The sequence below is a fragment of the Cetorhinus maximus genome, chromosome 13, assembly GCF_964194155.1.
Source record: "Cetorhinus maximus chromosome 13, sCetMax3.hap1.1, whole genome shotgun sequence".
Lineage (NCBI taxonomy): Eukaryota > Metazoa > Chordata > Chondrichthyes > Lamniformes > Cetorhinidae > Cetorhinus > Cetorhinus maximus.
Genome location: NC_135891.1, coordinates 72,687,366 through 72,704,823, shown reverse-complemented (window position 1 = coordinate 72,704,823; position 17,458 = coordinate 72,687,366). Strand labels below are relative to the sequence as shown.

General features: G+C 51.9%; 1 protein-coding gene across 1 annotated transcript; it reads right to left on the bottom strand.

The window, feature by feature from the left end:
• Positions 1-9,155: 9,155 nt before the first annotated feature.
• On the bottom strand, positions 9,156-12,367 carry LOC144688687 (uncharacterized). The gene has a single exon (XM_078555523.1). The coding sequence runs from the start codon at positions 12,305-12,307 to the stop codon at positions 9,755-9,757; it is 2,553 nt and encodes an 850-aa protein (XP_078411649.1). The 5' UTR covers positions 12,308-12,367; the 3' UTR covers positions 9,156-9,754.
• Positions 12,368-17,458: the final 5,091 nt, after the last annotated feature.

The following is a 17,458-nucleotide window of genomic DNA, read 5'->3' as shown; positions in this document are numbered from 1 at the left end:
ATCAGGACACTGTTGTGTCTGACAGTTCGTAAATATACACAGTGCTGAGTGTGACACACGTCAATGAGAATAGTGCTCAGTGTGATACAATGTGAATCAGGACAGTGCTGAGTCTGACACACTGTAAATAGTAACAGTGCTCAGTGTGACTCGCAGTGAATCACAGTAGTGCTGAGTCTGCATACTCTAAATCAGGACAGTGCTGAGACTCACACATTGTAAATAAACAGTGCTCAGTGTAACACACTGTAAATCAGAAGAATGCTCAGTGTGACAGACTGTAAATCAGGACAGTGCTCAGTGTGACACAATGTAAATCAAGACAGTGCCCAAAGTGACACGCTGTGAATCAGGACTGTGCTGTGCCTGACACACTGTAAATAAACACAGTGCTCAGTGTTACACACTGTAAATGAGGACAGGCTGAGTCTGACATTCAACAATCAGGACAGTGCTCAGTGTGACACATGTCAATCAGGACAGTGCTTAGTGTGACACACTATAAATCAAGTCAATGCTCAGTATGACACAATGTGAATCAGGACAGTGCTGAGTCTATACACTGTAAATCAGTCCAGTGCTGAGCCAAACATTGTAAATCATGACAGTGCTGAGTCTACACACGATCCACATGCAGTGACCTGTCTAGTTCCACAGGCCATGACCTGTCCCGCACCTCACGTAGTCACCTGTCCCGATCCACACGCAGTGACCTGTCCCGATCCACACATAGTGACCTGTCCCTATCCACACGCAGTGAAATGTCCCGATCGACATTCAGTGACCTGACCCGATCACCACGAAGTGACCTGTCCCGATTGACACGCAATGACCTGTCCCGATCCACACGCAGTGACCTGTCCTGTTCAAAACGTAGTGAACCGTCCCGATCCACACGCAGTGACCTGTCCAGATCTACACGCAGTGACCTGTGCCTATCCACACACACTGACCTGTCTCGATCCACACGCAGTGAATTATCCCTATCCACACACAGTGACCTGTCCCGATCGACACGCAGGGACGTGTCCCTATCCACACGCAGTAAGCTGACCCAATGGCCACGAAGTGACCTGCCCCATTCCACACGCGGCGACCTGTCCCAATCCACAGGCAGTGCCGTGTCCCGATCGACACGCAGTAACCTGTCCCGATCCACACGCGGCGACCTGTCCCAATCCACAGAAAGTGACATATCCAGATCAACACACAGTGACCTGTCCCTATCCACATGCAGTGACCTGTCCTGCTCCACACGTCGTGACCTGTCCTGATCCACACGCAGTAACCTGTCCCGATCCACACGCAGTGACCTGTCCCGATCCACACGCAGTGACCTGTCCCGTTCCACAGGCCATGACCTGTCCCGCTCCTCACGTAGTGACCTGTCCGGATCCACATGCAGTGACCAGTCCTGATACACATGTAGTGACCTGTCCCGATCCACACGCAGTGACCTGCCCCGATTGACCTGTCCCAATCCATACACAGTGACCTGTCCTGTTCAACACAAAGTGAACTGTCCCGATCCACACGCAGTGACCTGTCCAAATCCACACGCAGTGACCTGTCCCGATCCACACGCAGTGACCTGTCCAGATCCACACGCAGTGACCTGTCCAGATCTACACGCAGTGACCTGTCCCGATCCACACGCAGTGACCTGTCCAGATCTACACGCAGTGACCTGTCCCTATCCACGCGCAGTGAACTGTCCCGATCGACAGGCAGTGACCTGTCCCTATCCACACGCAGTGACCTGTCCCTATCCACGCGCAGTGACCTGTCCCGATCCACGCACAGTGAAACGGCCCGATCGATATGCAGTGACATTTCTGTATCCACACGCAATGACCTGTCCTGATCCACACGCAGTGACCTGTCCCGATCCACACGCAGTGGCATGTTCCGATCCACACGCAGTGACCTGTCCCAATCCACAGGAAGTGACATGTCCCGATCCAAACGCAATGACGTGTCCCGATCCACACGCAATGACCTGTCCCGATCGTCACACAGTGACCAGTCCAGATCTACATGCAGTGACCTGTCCCTATCCACACGCAGTGACCTGCCCGATTCCACAGGCCATGACTTGTCCCGCTCCACACGTAGTGACCTGTCCCGATCCACACGCAGTAACCTGTCCCGATCCACATGCAGTCACCTGTCCCGATCCACACCCAGTGACCTGTCCCGATACACACGCAGTAACCTGTCCCGATCCACATGCAGTCACCTGTCCCGATCCACACCCAGTGACCTGTCCCGATACACACGCAGTAACCTGTCCCGATACACACGCAGTAACCTGTCCCGATCCACATGCAGTCACCTGTCCCGATCCACACCCAGTAACCTGTCCCTATACACACGCAGTAACCTGTCCCGATCCACATGCAGTCACCTGTCCCGATCCACACCCAGTGACCTGTCCCGATACACACGCAGTAACCTGTCCCGATCCACATGCAGTCACCTGTCCCGATCCACACCCAGTGACCTGTCCCGATACACACGCAGTAACCTGTCCCGATACACACGCAGTAACCTGTCCCGATCCACATGCAGTCACCTGTCCCGATCCACACCCAGTAACCTGTCCCTATACACACGCAGTAACCTGTCCCGATCCACATGCAGTCACCTGTCCCGATCCACACCCAGTGACCTGTCCCGATACACACGCAGTAACCTGTCCCGATCCACATGCAGTCACCTGTCCCGATCTACACCCAGTGACCTGTCCCGATCCACACGCAATAACCTGTCCCGATCCACACCCAGTAACCTGTCCCAATCCACACCCAGTGACCTGTCCCGATACACACGCAGTCACCTGTCCCGATCCACACCCAGTGACCTGTCCCGATACACACGTAGTGACCTGTCCCGATCCACTCGCAGTGACCTTTCCTGATCGAAACTCAGTGACCTGACCCGATACACACGTAGTGACCTGTCCCGATACACACGCAGTAACCTGTCCCGATCCACATGCAGTGACCTGTCCTGTTCAACACATAGTGGACTGTACCACTACACACGCAGTGACCTGTCCAGATCTGCACGCAGTGACCTATGCCTATCCACACACAGTGACCTGTCCAGATCTGCACGCAGTGACCTGTCCCAATCGACACGCAGTGACCTGTCCCAATCGACACGCAGTGACCTGCCCCTATCCACACGCTGTGACCTGACCCGATGGCCACGAAGTGACCTGTCCAGATTGACACGCAATTACCTGTCCCGATCCACACGCAGTGAACTATCCCACTGCACACGCAGTGACCTGTCCCGATCTACACGCAGTGACCTGTCCTGTTCAACACATAGTGGACTGTACCACTACACACGCAGTGACCTGTCCAGATCTGCACGCAGTGACCTATGCCTATCCACACACAGTGACCTGTCCCAATCGACACGCAGTGACCTGTCCCAATCGACACGCAGTGACCTGTCCCAATCGACACGCAGTGACCTGCCCCTGTTCCGTTCCACAGGCCAGGACCTGTCCCACTACACACGTAGTGACCTGTCCAAATTAACACACACTGACCTGTTCCGATCCACATCCAGTGACCTTTTTCAGATCCACACGTAGTGACCTGTCGCAATCGACATGCAGTGAACTGACCAGATCGTCACAAAGTGACCTGTCCCAACTGACACGCAATAACCTGTCCCGATCCACACGCAGTGATCTGCCCCATTCCACACACAGTTACCTGCCCCGATCCACACGCCGTCACTTTTCCCAATCAACATGCAGTGACCTGTCCCGATCCACGTGCAGTGACGTTTCCCAATCCTAACGCAGTGACCTGTCCACTTCCACACGCAGTGACTTGTGCCGATCGACATGCAGTGACATGTCCCGATCCGCACGCAGTGACCTGTCCCGTTCAACAGGCCATGACCTGTCCCGCTCCTCACGTAGTGACCTGTCCGGATCCACACGCAGTGACCTGTCCAGATTCTCACGCAGTGACCCATCGCGATTGACACGCAGTGACCTGTCCCGATCCACACACAGTGACCTGTCCCAATCCACACGCAGTGACCTGTCCTGTTCCATAGGCCATGACCTGTCCCGATTGACACGCAGTGACCTGTCCTGATCGACAGGCAGTGACCTGTCCCGATCGACACGTAGTGACATGTCCCGATCGACACGCAGTGACTTGTCCCATTACACAGCCCATGACCTGTCCCGCTCTACAGGCCATGACCTGTCCTGCACAAAAGGCCATGACCTGTCCCACTCCACACGTAGTGACCTGTTCAGATCCACACGCAGTAACCTGTCCCGATCCACATACAGTGAACTGTCCCAATCCATACGCAATGACATTTCCCGATCCACACGCAGTGACCTTTCCCGATTGAAATGCAGTGACCTGACCCGATCGCCACGAAGTGACCTGTCCCAATTGACACGCAATGACCTGTCCCGATCCACACGTAGTGACCTGTCCCGATCCACATTCAGTGACCTGTCCCGATCCACATTCAGTGACCTGTCCCGATCCACACGCAGTGACCTGTCCCGATCCACACGCAGTGACCTGTCCCGATCCACATTCAGTGACCTGGCCCGATCCACATTCAGTGACCTGGCCTGATCCACACGCAGTGACCTGGCCCGATCCACATTCAGTGACCTGGCCCGATCCACATTCAGTGACCTGTCCCGATCCACACGCAGTGACCTGGCCCGATCCGCATTCAGTGACCTGGCCCGATCCACACGCAGTGACCTGTCCCGATCCACATTCAGTGACCTGTCCCGATCCACACACAATGACCTGCCCCACTTCCACACGTAGTGACCTGTCCCAATCCACATTCAGTGACCTGTCCCAATCCACATGCAGTGACCTGTCCCGATCCACATTCAGTGACCTGGCCCGATCCACATTCAGTGACCTGTCCCAATCCACACGCAGTGACCTGTCCCGATCCACACGCAGTGACCTGTCCCGATCCACATTCAGTGACCTGGCCCGATCCACATTCAGTGACCTGGCCCGATCCACACGCAGTGACCTGGCCCGATCCACATTCAGTGACCTGGCCCGATCCACATTCAGTGACCTGGCCCGATCCACACGCAGTGACCTGGCCCGATCCACACGCAGTGACCTGGCCCGATCCGCATTCAGTGACCTGGCCCGATCCACACGCAGTGACCTGTCCCGATCCACATTCAGTGACCTGTCCCGATCCACATGCAGTGACCTGTCCCGATCCACACGCAGTGACTTGTCCCGATCCACACGCAGTGACTTGTCCCGATCCACACGCAGTGACCTGTCCCGATCCACACGCAGTGACCTGTCCCGATCCACACGTAGTGACCTGGCCCGATCCACATTCAGTGACCTGTCCCGATCTACATTCAGTGACCTGGCCGGATCCACATTCAGTGACCTGTCCCGATCCACATTCAGTGATCTGTCCCGATCCACATTCAGTGACCTGTCCCGATTGACACGCAGCAATAAGCAGCAAGTGATAGACAGAGATAAGCAATCACACAACCAACTGGTCAGATCTAAGCCCTGCAGTCCTGCCACATCCAGTCATGAATGGTGGTGGACAAGTAAACACTCACTGGAGGAGGAGACTCCACAAATATCCCCATCCTCAATGATGGGGGAGCCCAGCACATCAGTGCGTTAGATAAGGCTGAAGCATTTACAACAATCTTCAGCCATAAGTGTCGATGGATGATCCATCTTGGCCTCCTTCAGAGGTCCCCAGCATCACAGATGCCAGACTTCAGCCAATTTGATTCACTCCATGTGATACCAAGAAAAGGCTGAAGGCACTGGACACTGCAAAGGCTCTGGGCCCTTACAATATTCCAGCAATAGTACTGAACACTTGTGCTCCAGAACTTTTTGCGCCTAGGCCTAGCCAAGCTGTTCCAGTACAGCTACAGCACTGGTATCTACCCAGCAATGTGGAAAATTGCCCAGGTATGTCCTCTACACAAAAATGAGGACAAATCCAACTGGCCAATTACCACCCCATCAGTCTTCTATTCATCATCAGTAAAGTGATGCAAGGAGTCATCAACAGTGCTATCAAGCGGCACTTGCTGAGCAATAACCTACTCACTGACGCCCAGTTTGGGTTCCGCCAGGGCCACTCAGCTCCTGATCTCATTACAGCCTTGGTTCAAACATGGACAAAAGAGCTGAACTCCCGAGGTGAGGTGAGAGTGACTGCCCTTGACATCAAGGCAGCATTTGACCGAGTGTGGCATCAAGGAGCCCTAGCAAAACTGGGAATCAATGGGAATCAGGGGGAAAACTCTCTACTGGTTGGAGTCACACCCAGCACAAAGGAAGATGGTTGTGGTTGTTGAAGGTCAATCATCTCAGCTCCAGGACATCACTGCAGGAGTTCCTCAGGGTAGTGTCCTCGGCCCAACCACCTTCAGCTGTTTCATCGATGACCTTCCTTCCATCATAAGGTCAGAAGTGGGGATGTTTGCTGATGATTGCACAATGTTCAGCACCATTTGTGAATGCTCAGATACTAAAGCAGTCCATGTCCAAATGCAGCAAGACCTGGACAATATCCAGGTTTGGGCTGACATGTGGCAAGTAACATTCACGCCACACAAGTGCCAGGCAATGACCATCTCCAACAAGAGAGAATCTAACCACCGCCCCTTGACATTCAATGGCATTACCATCGCTGAATCCCCCACTATCAACATCCTGGGGGTTACCATTGACCATAAACTGAACTGGACTCGACATATAAATACTGTGGCTACAAGAGGCTAGGAATCCTACAGCGAGTAACTTGCCTCCTGACTCCCCAAAGCCTGTCCACCATCTACAAGTCACAAATCAGGAGTGTGATGAATACTCTCTGCTTCCCAGGATGAGTGCAGCTCCCACAACAGAAGCTTGATGCCATCCAGGACAAAGCAGCTGCTTGATTGGCACCACATCCACAAACATTCACTCCACCCACCACCGACGCACAGTAGCAGCAGTGTGTACCATCTACAAGATGCACTGCAGGAATTCACCAAGGCTCCTTAGACAGCACCTTCCAAATCCACGACTGCTACCATCTAGAAGGACAAGGGCAGCAGATAGATGGGAACATCACCACCTGGAAGTTCCCCTCCAAGCCACTCACCATCTCTACTTGGAAATATATCGCCGTTCCTTCACTGTCGCAGGGTCAAAATCCTGGAACTCCCTTCCTAACAGCACTGTGGGTGTACCTACACCACATGGACTAGCGGTTCAAGAGGGCAGCTCACCACCACCTTCTCAAGGGCAATTAGGGATGGGCAATAAATGCTGGCCCAACCAGCGAAACCCACATCCTAAGAACGAATAAAACAAAAGTTTCAGGATAAGGGGCCAATCATTTAGGACTGAAATTAGGAGAAATTATTTCACCCAAAGGGCTGTGAATCTTTGGAATGATCTACTCCAGAGGGTTGTGGATGCTCCATCATTGAATATGTCTAAGGCTGGAACAGACAGATTTTTGGTTTCTCAGAGAATCAAGGAGTATGGGGAGCAGGCGAGAAAGTGAATTTAAGAAATAAGAAATATAGCAACTTTCACAACCACTGGCTGTCTCCAAGCACTCTACAGCTAACAAAATCCTTTTGAAGTGTAGTCACTTTTTTACTGTAGAAAATAAACTAAGGCAATGGAGCAGCTATCATCCTAGTAAATGGGGCAGCAGGCTCAAGGGGCTGATTGGTCCACTACTTCTAGTTATGTTCTTAAATAGTGATGGCAACATCCCCCTGAGTAGGTCATCCAGGCCTTAGTTTAACATCCTGTCTGAACTATGGTACCCATAACAGTGCAGTATTCCCTCAGTACTGCATGGAACTTTCAGCCTAGATGATGTGCTGAGGTCCTTGATCCACATCCTTCTGCCTCAGAGGTGAGAGTGCTGCCATTGAGCCAAACTGCAACCAACCAAATACTGCATGTGCTAAAATTACCGAACTCAGCAGGCTTACTGTGGCCTGGGACCATGTGTTCTGTCTATATGGGCAGAATTTTATGCCTCGCAGGCAGGCATGCGCCTGACCCGAACGGACATAAAATAGCACCAAATGACGTTGGGCGAGCCATCTACAGGTTGGCGGGCGCGTGTAACGGTTGGAAGTGCTCACGCTGACAATTAAGCAGGCAATTAATCCCATTAAGGAGGCAATTGAAAGCGATTTTCCATGGCCTGTTCACTTTTACAGTTGGCGGACGGGCCAATCGGCCAGGCGGCCTTTACATTTTTGCTCAAACCTCGATCCAGGATGGGATGAAATTTCCGTGGGGAAATAAAGAGAGATATGTGGGGGCTGGTTTTTATGAGGTGTGCTTTCAGGTGCTTGATTGTTCTGCATGGAGATATTTTGCAGCATTTTTGTTGTTTTGCTCATCCTGAGGAGGTCTACAGCTCCCTGGGGCAGCAGTCTGCCTTCACGCTGGCTGGCCCTTAATTGGGCAGACAGCATGGAATCAGAGTCAGGGGCCCGTTTCCTATTCGCTGCTGGGCCCGCTGATAGCGCGCGCCCAACGAGCAAAAAATTCAGGCCCATGTTTCTGTGTCCCAGTGTTTAATGCCATTCCCAACTAGGTTCCCATGTTTACAAACAATTTAATCATTTAACTTTTTAACATTGCTGCTGACATGTTTCAGAAGATGTTATTTACTTACCTGCTCATAAATCCCCTTCCAATTCATTTGTAGTTCAAATATTGATTTTATCAGATTGCTTAATACTGCATTGTCTATAAAATACTGCAATACAATACAATAAAATGTCCATGTGTAACAGGATTCCTGCCAGGTTGCAACACTTTTTGAAGCTGCAAATAACTTATTTAATTTGAAAAAGTATATGTGTATAATATACAAAGCACCCCAGTTTCCCAGTGTCTAGTAGCTGGTGACGAACATGTGTGTGTGCAGCAAAGATCCTGGCAAATGGGATTGTGCATTAGGCACATGGAGAATTCCTCACCCAATGTCAGGCTGGTGGAAATGGCGTATCAAAAATAGGATATATTTACATATCAGTCCAGATATAGAACCCTGAAACACTGTCTCACACATAGTTCCTGTATGATAATGATTGTGACAGCCCTGAATGTCAATTAACAGTTTAATCATCAGTCCAAGGTCAGAGCATGCCATAGTTCAGAATTCATTCTAACAGCTTGCCCAAACATTAACAAAGTCTGCAGAACTTCTCTTGACAGATGCACAGAACAGCTTCTACCATCCTTCCTGAGATCAGGGCCATTCCTTAAGGTGCAGAATGGAATATGTATTGATGGCAGTACCGAGGTCACTGTGTGAGACTGCACATACTTATCCTGTAACCAAATATTGCTGGGTGTTAACTGAATCAACAACGCCAATCATCAACTTGAATGTGGCCACACTTCCTGCAGGAACTGGGGCTGACCCACGTTCTGCTGCTGTCACAAGATCCTAGCCAATTTCAGCAGGTAGACCTTGATTTGTTCTTTTTGTTGAGTTGATTGGGTTGTTCCAGGATGGGATGAAATCTTGGGCCATTTGATTAACTCACATGACAGTCCTCTTGATTCCTAAGTGAATTCTGCCTGTCCCAGTCTCTTGCTGCCTTGTGTACTGTTGCCCAGCTGGGGATGATCTTCCTACAGGCTGCTGGCCTTTTCCTGATGTACTCCTCCTTCACCTCAGTTTTCTCAAGCGGTGATGGTCAGTTGAAAATAACCAAGCTGTTGTCATTGTTGTTGGGGACTGTGATCTGAAAAGACTGATAGGTCATCATATAATTCTTACTGTCATTGTTGTCCCAGAATTCCATTCCATTGACTGTGTACTTGATAGCAAACTGGATACAGGAGCCTGGCTTCACATGGTGAATTGATAGATTCAGTGTGAAGGTGAAGCGGTCAGTTTTGTTTTCATTGCTGATTTCAAATAAGGCTGGGACATCAGTGAAAAATTTCCAATCACTACTGGTGTAACGGACTGTCACCTCCTTCTGGTATGCCAGGTTTATGACCAGGATGGTGCCACTGATAACCAATTCTGACTCTGTCACTGCCTCCAGGCACACCTTCTGCCTGTTCAATCGCTCATCAAAATTTACATCTTCCTTGGGATTGATAAATTCCTTTTTAAAACTCTGCACCCACATGAGCTGTCCAATAGGCTCCCTATTACTAAGGTTAGCGAATACATGTTCAGGTACAGTTGGCTCTTCTGCTGAGTCAAAGCTTCGAACTTCAGTTAACTCTAAGCCTAGTGCATCAGCAAATCTCACTCTGTTTCTCCTCGTGCTACTGCTATGCATCCGTCTTTCTGTTGGGGAACCTGGGCAGGATTTTGCCCGCTTCCGCACAGCTGGCCGTGGTGGCAAGTCCCCTTTCAAGCACCGGTCACCAAGGTGCGCTCCATCTGGTGACCGGTGCTGGTCATGCAGTGGGCCAAACCCATCAGCCAGGTGGACGGTATCATACAGGCCCGAGATGTAGCTCAGGTTTCGAGTGAGACTAATGAAGATTTGTCGTTCTAGCCCTGCGTTCTCAGTGAGTGCAGGCTGCACCCAAGGCTCTAATTCTACATCCTGGCATTTGAGAGGCTCCTTCTGCTGCTTGTTGATCCTGTTCACACCCAAAGGGAGATGAATGCACTGTTCTGACCTCTCCTCCCAGGCCAGGAGAGATTGCATGCGCTGTGTTGATCTCACATCCTGAAGTACAGCTGGCCTGATCCGCTGCTTGGACCGTGTGCCTCGATCAACAGCTGACTGTATGTGTTGTACTGATTGAGACTCTGTCCCTACAACTGGCCGCGCCTCTTCATCTGACTCCAGCTTCAAATCCACAACGTTCTCAGTCCTTGGATTGGGTGCCAGAGTCAGACCCATCACCAGCTGGACCTGCTGCTCAGACCCTCTGCCCTCACCCAGGACAGGCTGGACCCTCTGCTCAGACCATCTGCCCTCACTCAGGACAGGCTGGACCCTCTGCTCAGACCCTCTAGTCTCACCCAGGACAGGCTGGACCCTCTGCTCAGACCCTCTGCCCTTACCCAGGACAGATTGAATGTATTTTTCTGATTTCAGATCACCAGCAACAAACTGAATCAGCTGTTCTGATCCTGAACTGCAACTACCAAATGGCTGGGTGCCCTTCTCTGACCTAACAGCCTGCTCCAGTACAAATTGACTGCTTTGTTCTGATACAGTACCTTTAGTGAGGGCAGACTGGGTGATGCACCCTGAATGAGCACCCTCGCCCATTACAAACTGGGTGCCCTGCTCAAATCCAGCTCCCTCTCCCATTATAAACTGGCTACCCTGCTTTGATCTGTTGCTCCAATCCAGATCAGGAGTTGTCTTTTTTGATCTGGAATCTGAACCCTGCTGATATATTGGTTCTGAATCAAAATTCAAAATCATTGGTTGAACTTTTTGTTCAGACTTTGAATCACCAGTGGTCACTGGCTGACTGCTCATCTCTGATCTTGGAGTTTTACCCAGGGAAAGTTGAATACCCTTCTCAAGCCCAGCACCCCTAACTGGGACAGGTTGGGTGGCCTGTTGTAACCCAGTCTTAAACAGAATGGACCGGGTGCCCTGCTGTAAGCCAGTGACATTACCTGGGACATTAGACTGATCTAATCTCATCTCACCCAGGACAGATTGGGTGTCCTGCTCTGACCCAACACCCTTACCAAGGACAGACCGGGTGCCCTGTTCTGACCCAGCACCCTTACCAAGGACAAACTGGGTGCCCTGCTCTGACCCAACACCCTTACCAAGGGCAGATTGGGTGCCCTGTTCTGATCCAACAACCTTACCAAGGGCAGATTGGGTGCCCTGCTCTGACCCAACACCCTTACCAAGGGCAGATTGGGTGCCCTGTTCTGACCCAACGCCCTTACCAAGGGCAGATTGGGTGCCCTGTTCTGACCCAACGCCCTTACCAAGGGCAGATTGGGTGCCCTGTTCTGACCCAACACCCTTACCAAGGCCGGACTGGGTGTCCTGCTCTGACCCAACACCCTTACCAAGGCCGGACTGGGTGTCCTGCTCTGACCCAACACCCTTACCAAGGCCGGACTGGGTGCCCTGCTCTGACCGTGATTCTCCTGCTGTTGCCTGTTGCTTTGTTCCTTTCTTCCAGCCTAGGACCTGCTGGATTTGGCCTTTGAAGCCTGTGTACCGATTAGCCGGGACTGCCCGAGCCTCTGGCAGTGGCGCCGGGCGCCCCTCGTCCAGGCTCTGGGAAGCTGCTGCCATTCACGGTGTGGCCATGGGGTGGTGCTGGAGTTCCCCGGCAGCCCGGGTGGCTGTCCCCGCTCTGACCACAGGCGGCGCCGCCGTCATGTGACTCTTTGTGACCCAGCCCGGATGACGTCATCGGCCTGCTGTTAAAGGGATCCGCCCTTTGAAAGCGATTGGAGTTTAGCCGACATTTAAACCGCAGTCGAGCAGTTGGATGTTACCCTTGGTGTCAGGAGCCTGGACTTGGGTTCAGCTCCTCCTGCTACTAATCCATCCCTCTATAGATCCGTCTCCTACTGCAACCTTACTGCATTTTATTGATATTATAGTCTCTTGGCTTTTATTTCTCTTAGTCTCATATTGTCCTGTACACTCTCCCACCCTGTATACTCACTGTGTTCAAATAGAGATTGTGTCTATTCCAATCCCCTCATTTCCCAGGACCCAAGCAGTAAAACTCCTGCCACTGATCCCCCTCCCCATTCATCCCGAAACCTTTATGCCTTTTAAAGCCTAAGCTTGAGTCACCTAATCAGTACTTACTTTGACTTTATACTTCTTTTTAAACTAGGAATGTAAAATCAATTCTTCCAAGTCCAGAGACACTGAAGGGAGTCTCCAACTGTCTATTGATAGTGAGAGAGCTAGGAGGAGGTTCCTTGCAGGTGGAAGGGAGTGAGGGTAGTTGTGTTGGATGTGGCAGAAGAAACTGATGTTATGGGCCAAACTACTGAAAGTTACTTTCTAAAAGCATGTCGCTTTTCTAGACTAATTCCCATTTATTTATTTAGGTAATGTGCTGTTCAGGAACTCTTATGCCTCAACTAAATCATTTTATTTGTAAATGATTTGCCTGAGGTTCAGTGCTGTGTGGCTCATGTCAGAAACACATATTTCTGTATGCTTGATTGCTTGAGTCAAAAGAGAGACAGTCCTTTATTATGTTACAACACCCAGTTTGCAAGTAAACTGAATAAACTTCTTTGTGTTCATTCATGGGATGTGGGCATCTCTGGATGGGCCAGCTTTTATTGCCCATCCCAAATTGCCCTTGAGAAGGTGATGGTGAGCTGCCTTCTTGAATCGCTGCAGTCCATGTGGTGTAGGGAAGGGAGTTCCAGGATTTTGACCCAATGACAGTGAAGGAACGGTGATATATTTCCAAGTCAGGGTGGTGTGTGGCTTGGAGGGGAACTTCCAAGAAGTGGTGTTCTTCTGCATCTGCTGCCCTTGTCCTAGATGGTAGAGATTGTGGGTTTGGAAGGTGCTGTCGAAGGAGCCTTGTTGAGTTGCTGCAATGCATCTTATGGGCAGTACACACTGCTGTCACTGTGCATCAGTGGTGGATGGAGTCAATGTTTGTGGATGTGGTGCCAATCACAAGCGGGCTGCTTTGTCCTGGACGGTGTCAAGCTTCTTGAGTATTGCTGGAGCAGCACTTATCCAGGCAAGTGGGGAGTATTCCATCACACTCCTGACTTGTGCCTTGTAGATGGTGGACAGGCTTTGGGGAGTCAGGAGGTGAGTTGCTTGCCACGGAATTCCAAGTCTCTGACCTGCTCTTGTAGCCACAGTATTTATATGGCTAGTCCAATTCAGTTTCTGGGCAATGGTAACCCCCAGGATGTTGATAGTGGGGGATTCAGTGATGGTAATGCCATTGAATGTAAAGGGGTGATGGTCTCTCTTGTTGGAGATGGTCATTGCCTGACACTTGTGTGGTGCGAATGTTACTTGCCACTTGTCAGCCCAAGCCTGGATATTGTCCAGGTCATGCTGTATTTGAACATGGACTGCTTCAGTGTCTGAGGAATCGCGAAAGGTGCTGAACATTGTGCAATCATCAGCGAACATCCCCAGTTCTGACCTTATGATGGAAGGAAGGTCATTGATGAAGCAGTTGGAGATGGTTGGGTGGAGGACACTGCCCAATGAAAGGATTATCTTTGCTGGAGGACAGGGATTTTTGGCCATATGTGTTAGTTGTTGATAATTATTGTTCGTCAAACTGTTAAGGAACCCATTGAAAGGTGGATTATTAGATTGGTATTATTGTGATGGAGTGAGACAGTATTTTTGCCTTAATGGTTCATTCAGTTTCAACATTATCAATATTTGGGCTTCTACATCAAGGAAAAGACAAACTTAAAATCAGACACCCTACTGGGTTCTTCATTTAACTTATGTCCAATGGGCCCAGGAAATAGTCCAGGCCAGGGACTAATCTGATTCTACAAGGATTCGCTGCATCTAAGTAAGCAGTAAAGTTTGTGTTTCCAAAAACTTGTGGTGAAGTAGTTCCTGACAGAATACACAAACTCCAACCCAATCAAGGAATTTTAATAATCCCGCAAACAGCCCCCAGATTTGTAATGACCACAGTTAATTGCTGCACAAACCAAATCCCAGAGGGAAACTTTTTTGTATTCTAATAACGAAAAGACGACATATTGACCTCAGCAGTAAGAGGTCCGGTAACACTTTCGGAATTTCAAAAATTAAAAGTAAAAGTTTTATTAACAAAAATAAAAGAACACTTAAGCACACAAGATTACAGTTACACAATTAAGGCTAGTCATACAAAACATTCCCCCAAAACTCTCTACTTGGTCAAACCCACAAGTAAACACCTTCCAGGCAACACTCTCTTATAGATGTTTAAATATCCAGTAATATCAAACAAGGCAAACAGCTGTAGTTTCAATAAAGGTGTATCACATGACCTTTACCCACTTCCACTTTGCCGTGGAATTCACTTCAGAATAAAACTGCTTGCTGTAGCCCAAGACTTCTCAACAGCTCAAACAGCTTCAACTTTCTCCAGCTTAATGGCTCAACAGCTATTGAGCTCAATAGCTAAAAACCAGCTACCCACAGTAACTCTAAGATACCTTTTTCCCCTTTCATCTCAGTCCCATTGTTCTCACACCCCTTTGAAACTCAAACCATTCCAAATATAAGATCGTTCATGTTTCCATCTTGTCTTTGCTTTTGGGTAAATTAGAAATCTATCCCCACTACTATTTACCTATGGACTCCTACAAGATGCAAACATTTTCTCATCACCTCTGACTCCCCTTTGATATTGAAACAACCTCTCAACTTATCTAAAAATGCAAATATTACGTTTAACCTATTTACTTGTACCTCAAACTTAACACCTTTATCCTTTTCATGTTTCCAAACATGCAGACAACATGACTCCAACTAACTCTTGTCTAGCTTAATTAAAACACACACACTCACCCTTCTTTACAGAATAACATAATGGGCTGTAACCTCCGATTAGCGTCGGAAAGTGCTGCCCTGCAGAAATTACAAGAAATAAATACCTACTTACCTGGTCTTGAAAACAACATCGACACTTCCGTTCACCAGAGCTGCTTGGTGCCTGAGGTCAAGGGGAGAGGTGTCCGTGGGGGGAGGTGGGGGGAGAGGTGTCCGCGGGAAGAGGTGTCTGCGGGGGAGGGGGGAGAGGTGTCTGTAAGGGGTGGGGGAGGAGGGTAGAGGTGTCCGTGGGGGGGACAGAAGTGTCCGCGGGGGAAGAGGTGTCTGCGGGGGAGGGGGGAAAGAGGTGTCTGTGGGGGGGAGGAGGGGTAGAGGGTGTCCGTGGGGGGTGGGGGGGAGAGGGTGTCAGTGGGGACGAAGGGGGTGGAGAGGTTGTCCGCGGGGGGGGGAGGTTGTCCGTGGGGGGAGAGAGAGATGTCTGCGGGGGGGAGGGGGGGAAAGAGGAGTGCGTGGGGGGAGGGGATGTCCGCGAGCGGTGGGGGGAGAGGGTGTCCGCAAGGGTGGGGGGAGAGGGTGTCTGCAGGGGGTGGGGGGAGAGGGTGTCCGCGGGGGAGTGTGGGGGGGAGAGGTTGTCTGCGGGGAGAGGGTGAGAGGGGAGGTTGTCTGCGGGGAGAGGGTGAGGGGGGAGGTTGTCTGCGGGGAGAGGGTGCGATGGGGAGGTTGTCTGCGGGGAGAGGGTGGGGGGGGAGGTTGTCTGCGGGGAGAGGGTGGGGGGGGAGGTTGTCTGCGGGGAGAGGGTGCGATGGGGAGGTTGTCTGCGGGGAGAGGGTGGGGGGGGGAGGTTGTCTGCGGGGAGAGGGTGGGGGGGGAGGTTGTCTGCGGGGAGAGGGTGGGGGGGAGGTTGTCTGCGGGGAGAGGGTGGGGGGGGAGGTTGTCTGCGGGGAGAGGGTGGGGGGGGAGGTTGTCTGCGGGGAGAGGGTGGGGGGGAGGTTGTCTGCGGGGAGAGGGTGGGGGGGGGAGGTTGTCTGCGGGGAGAGGGTGCGATGGGGAGGTTGTCTGCAGGAAGAGGGTGGGGGGGGAGGTTGTCTGCGGGGAGAGGGTGGGGGGGGGAGGTTGTCTGCGGGGAGAGGGTGGGGGGGGGAGGTTGTCTGCGGGGAGAGGGTGGGGGGGGAAGGTTGTCTGCGGGGAGAGGGTCGGTGGGGGGAGGTTGTCTGCGGGGAGAGGGTGGGAGGGAGAGGGTGTCCGCGGAAGGTGGGGGGGCCGCGGAGTTTGTTCGTGGGAGGGGAGGTTGTGCGGGGGGGGAGGTTGTGCGGGGGGGGGGGAGGTTGTTCACGGGGGGAGGGGGGGGTTGTTCGCGAAGGGAGGGGGGTTGTTCGCGGGTGGAGGGGGTTGTTCGTGGGGGGAGGGGGGTTGTTCGCGGGGGGAGGGGTGTTGTTCGCGGGGGGAGGGGGGTGTTGTTCACGGGGGAGGGGGGATGTTGGCGGGGGAGTGGGGGGGTTGTTCGCGGGGGGAGGGGGGGTTGTTCGCGAAGGGAGGGGGTTGTTCGCGGGTGGAGGGGTGTTGTTCGCGGGGGGAAAGGGGTGTTGTTCACGGGGGAGGGGGGATGTTCGTGGGGGAGTGGGGGGGTTGTTCACGGGGGGAGGGGGGGTTGTCCGTGGGGGGAGGGGGAGAGGTGTCCGCGGGAGGAGGGGGGTAGAGGTGTCCACGGGGGGAGGGGGTGGAGAGGTGTCCGCGGGGGGAGGGGGTGGAGAGGTGTCCGCGGGGGGAGGGGGGGAGAGGTGTCCGCGGGGGGTGGGGGGGGTGGGAGAGGTGTCCGCGGGGGGAGGGTGGGGAGAGGTGTCCGCGGGGGACAGGGGAAGTGGGGGAGAGGCCAGCATTTGTTGCCCATCCCGAATTGCCCTTGAACTGCACTTGCAACACCAAACCCTGTCAGAGAGC

What these genes read in the sequence shown, in the direction of transcription:
- LOC144688687 (XM_078555523.1), bottom strand. Translation starts at nt 12,307, where the DNA reads ATGGCAGCAGCTTCCCAGAGCCTGGACGAGGGGCGCCCGGCGCCACTG.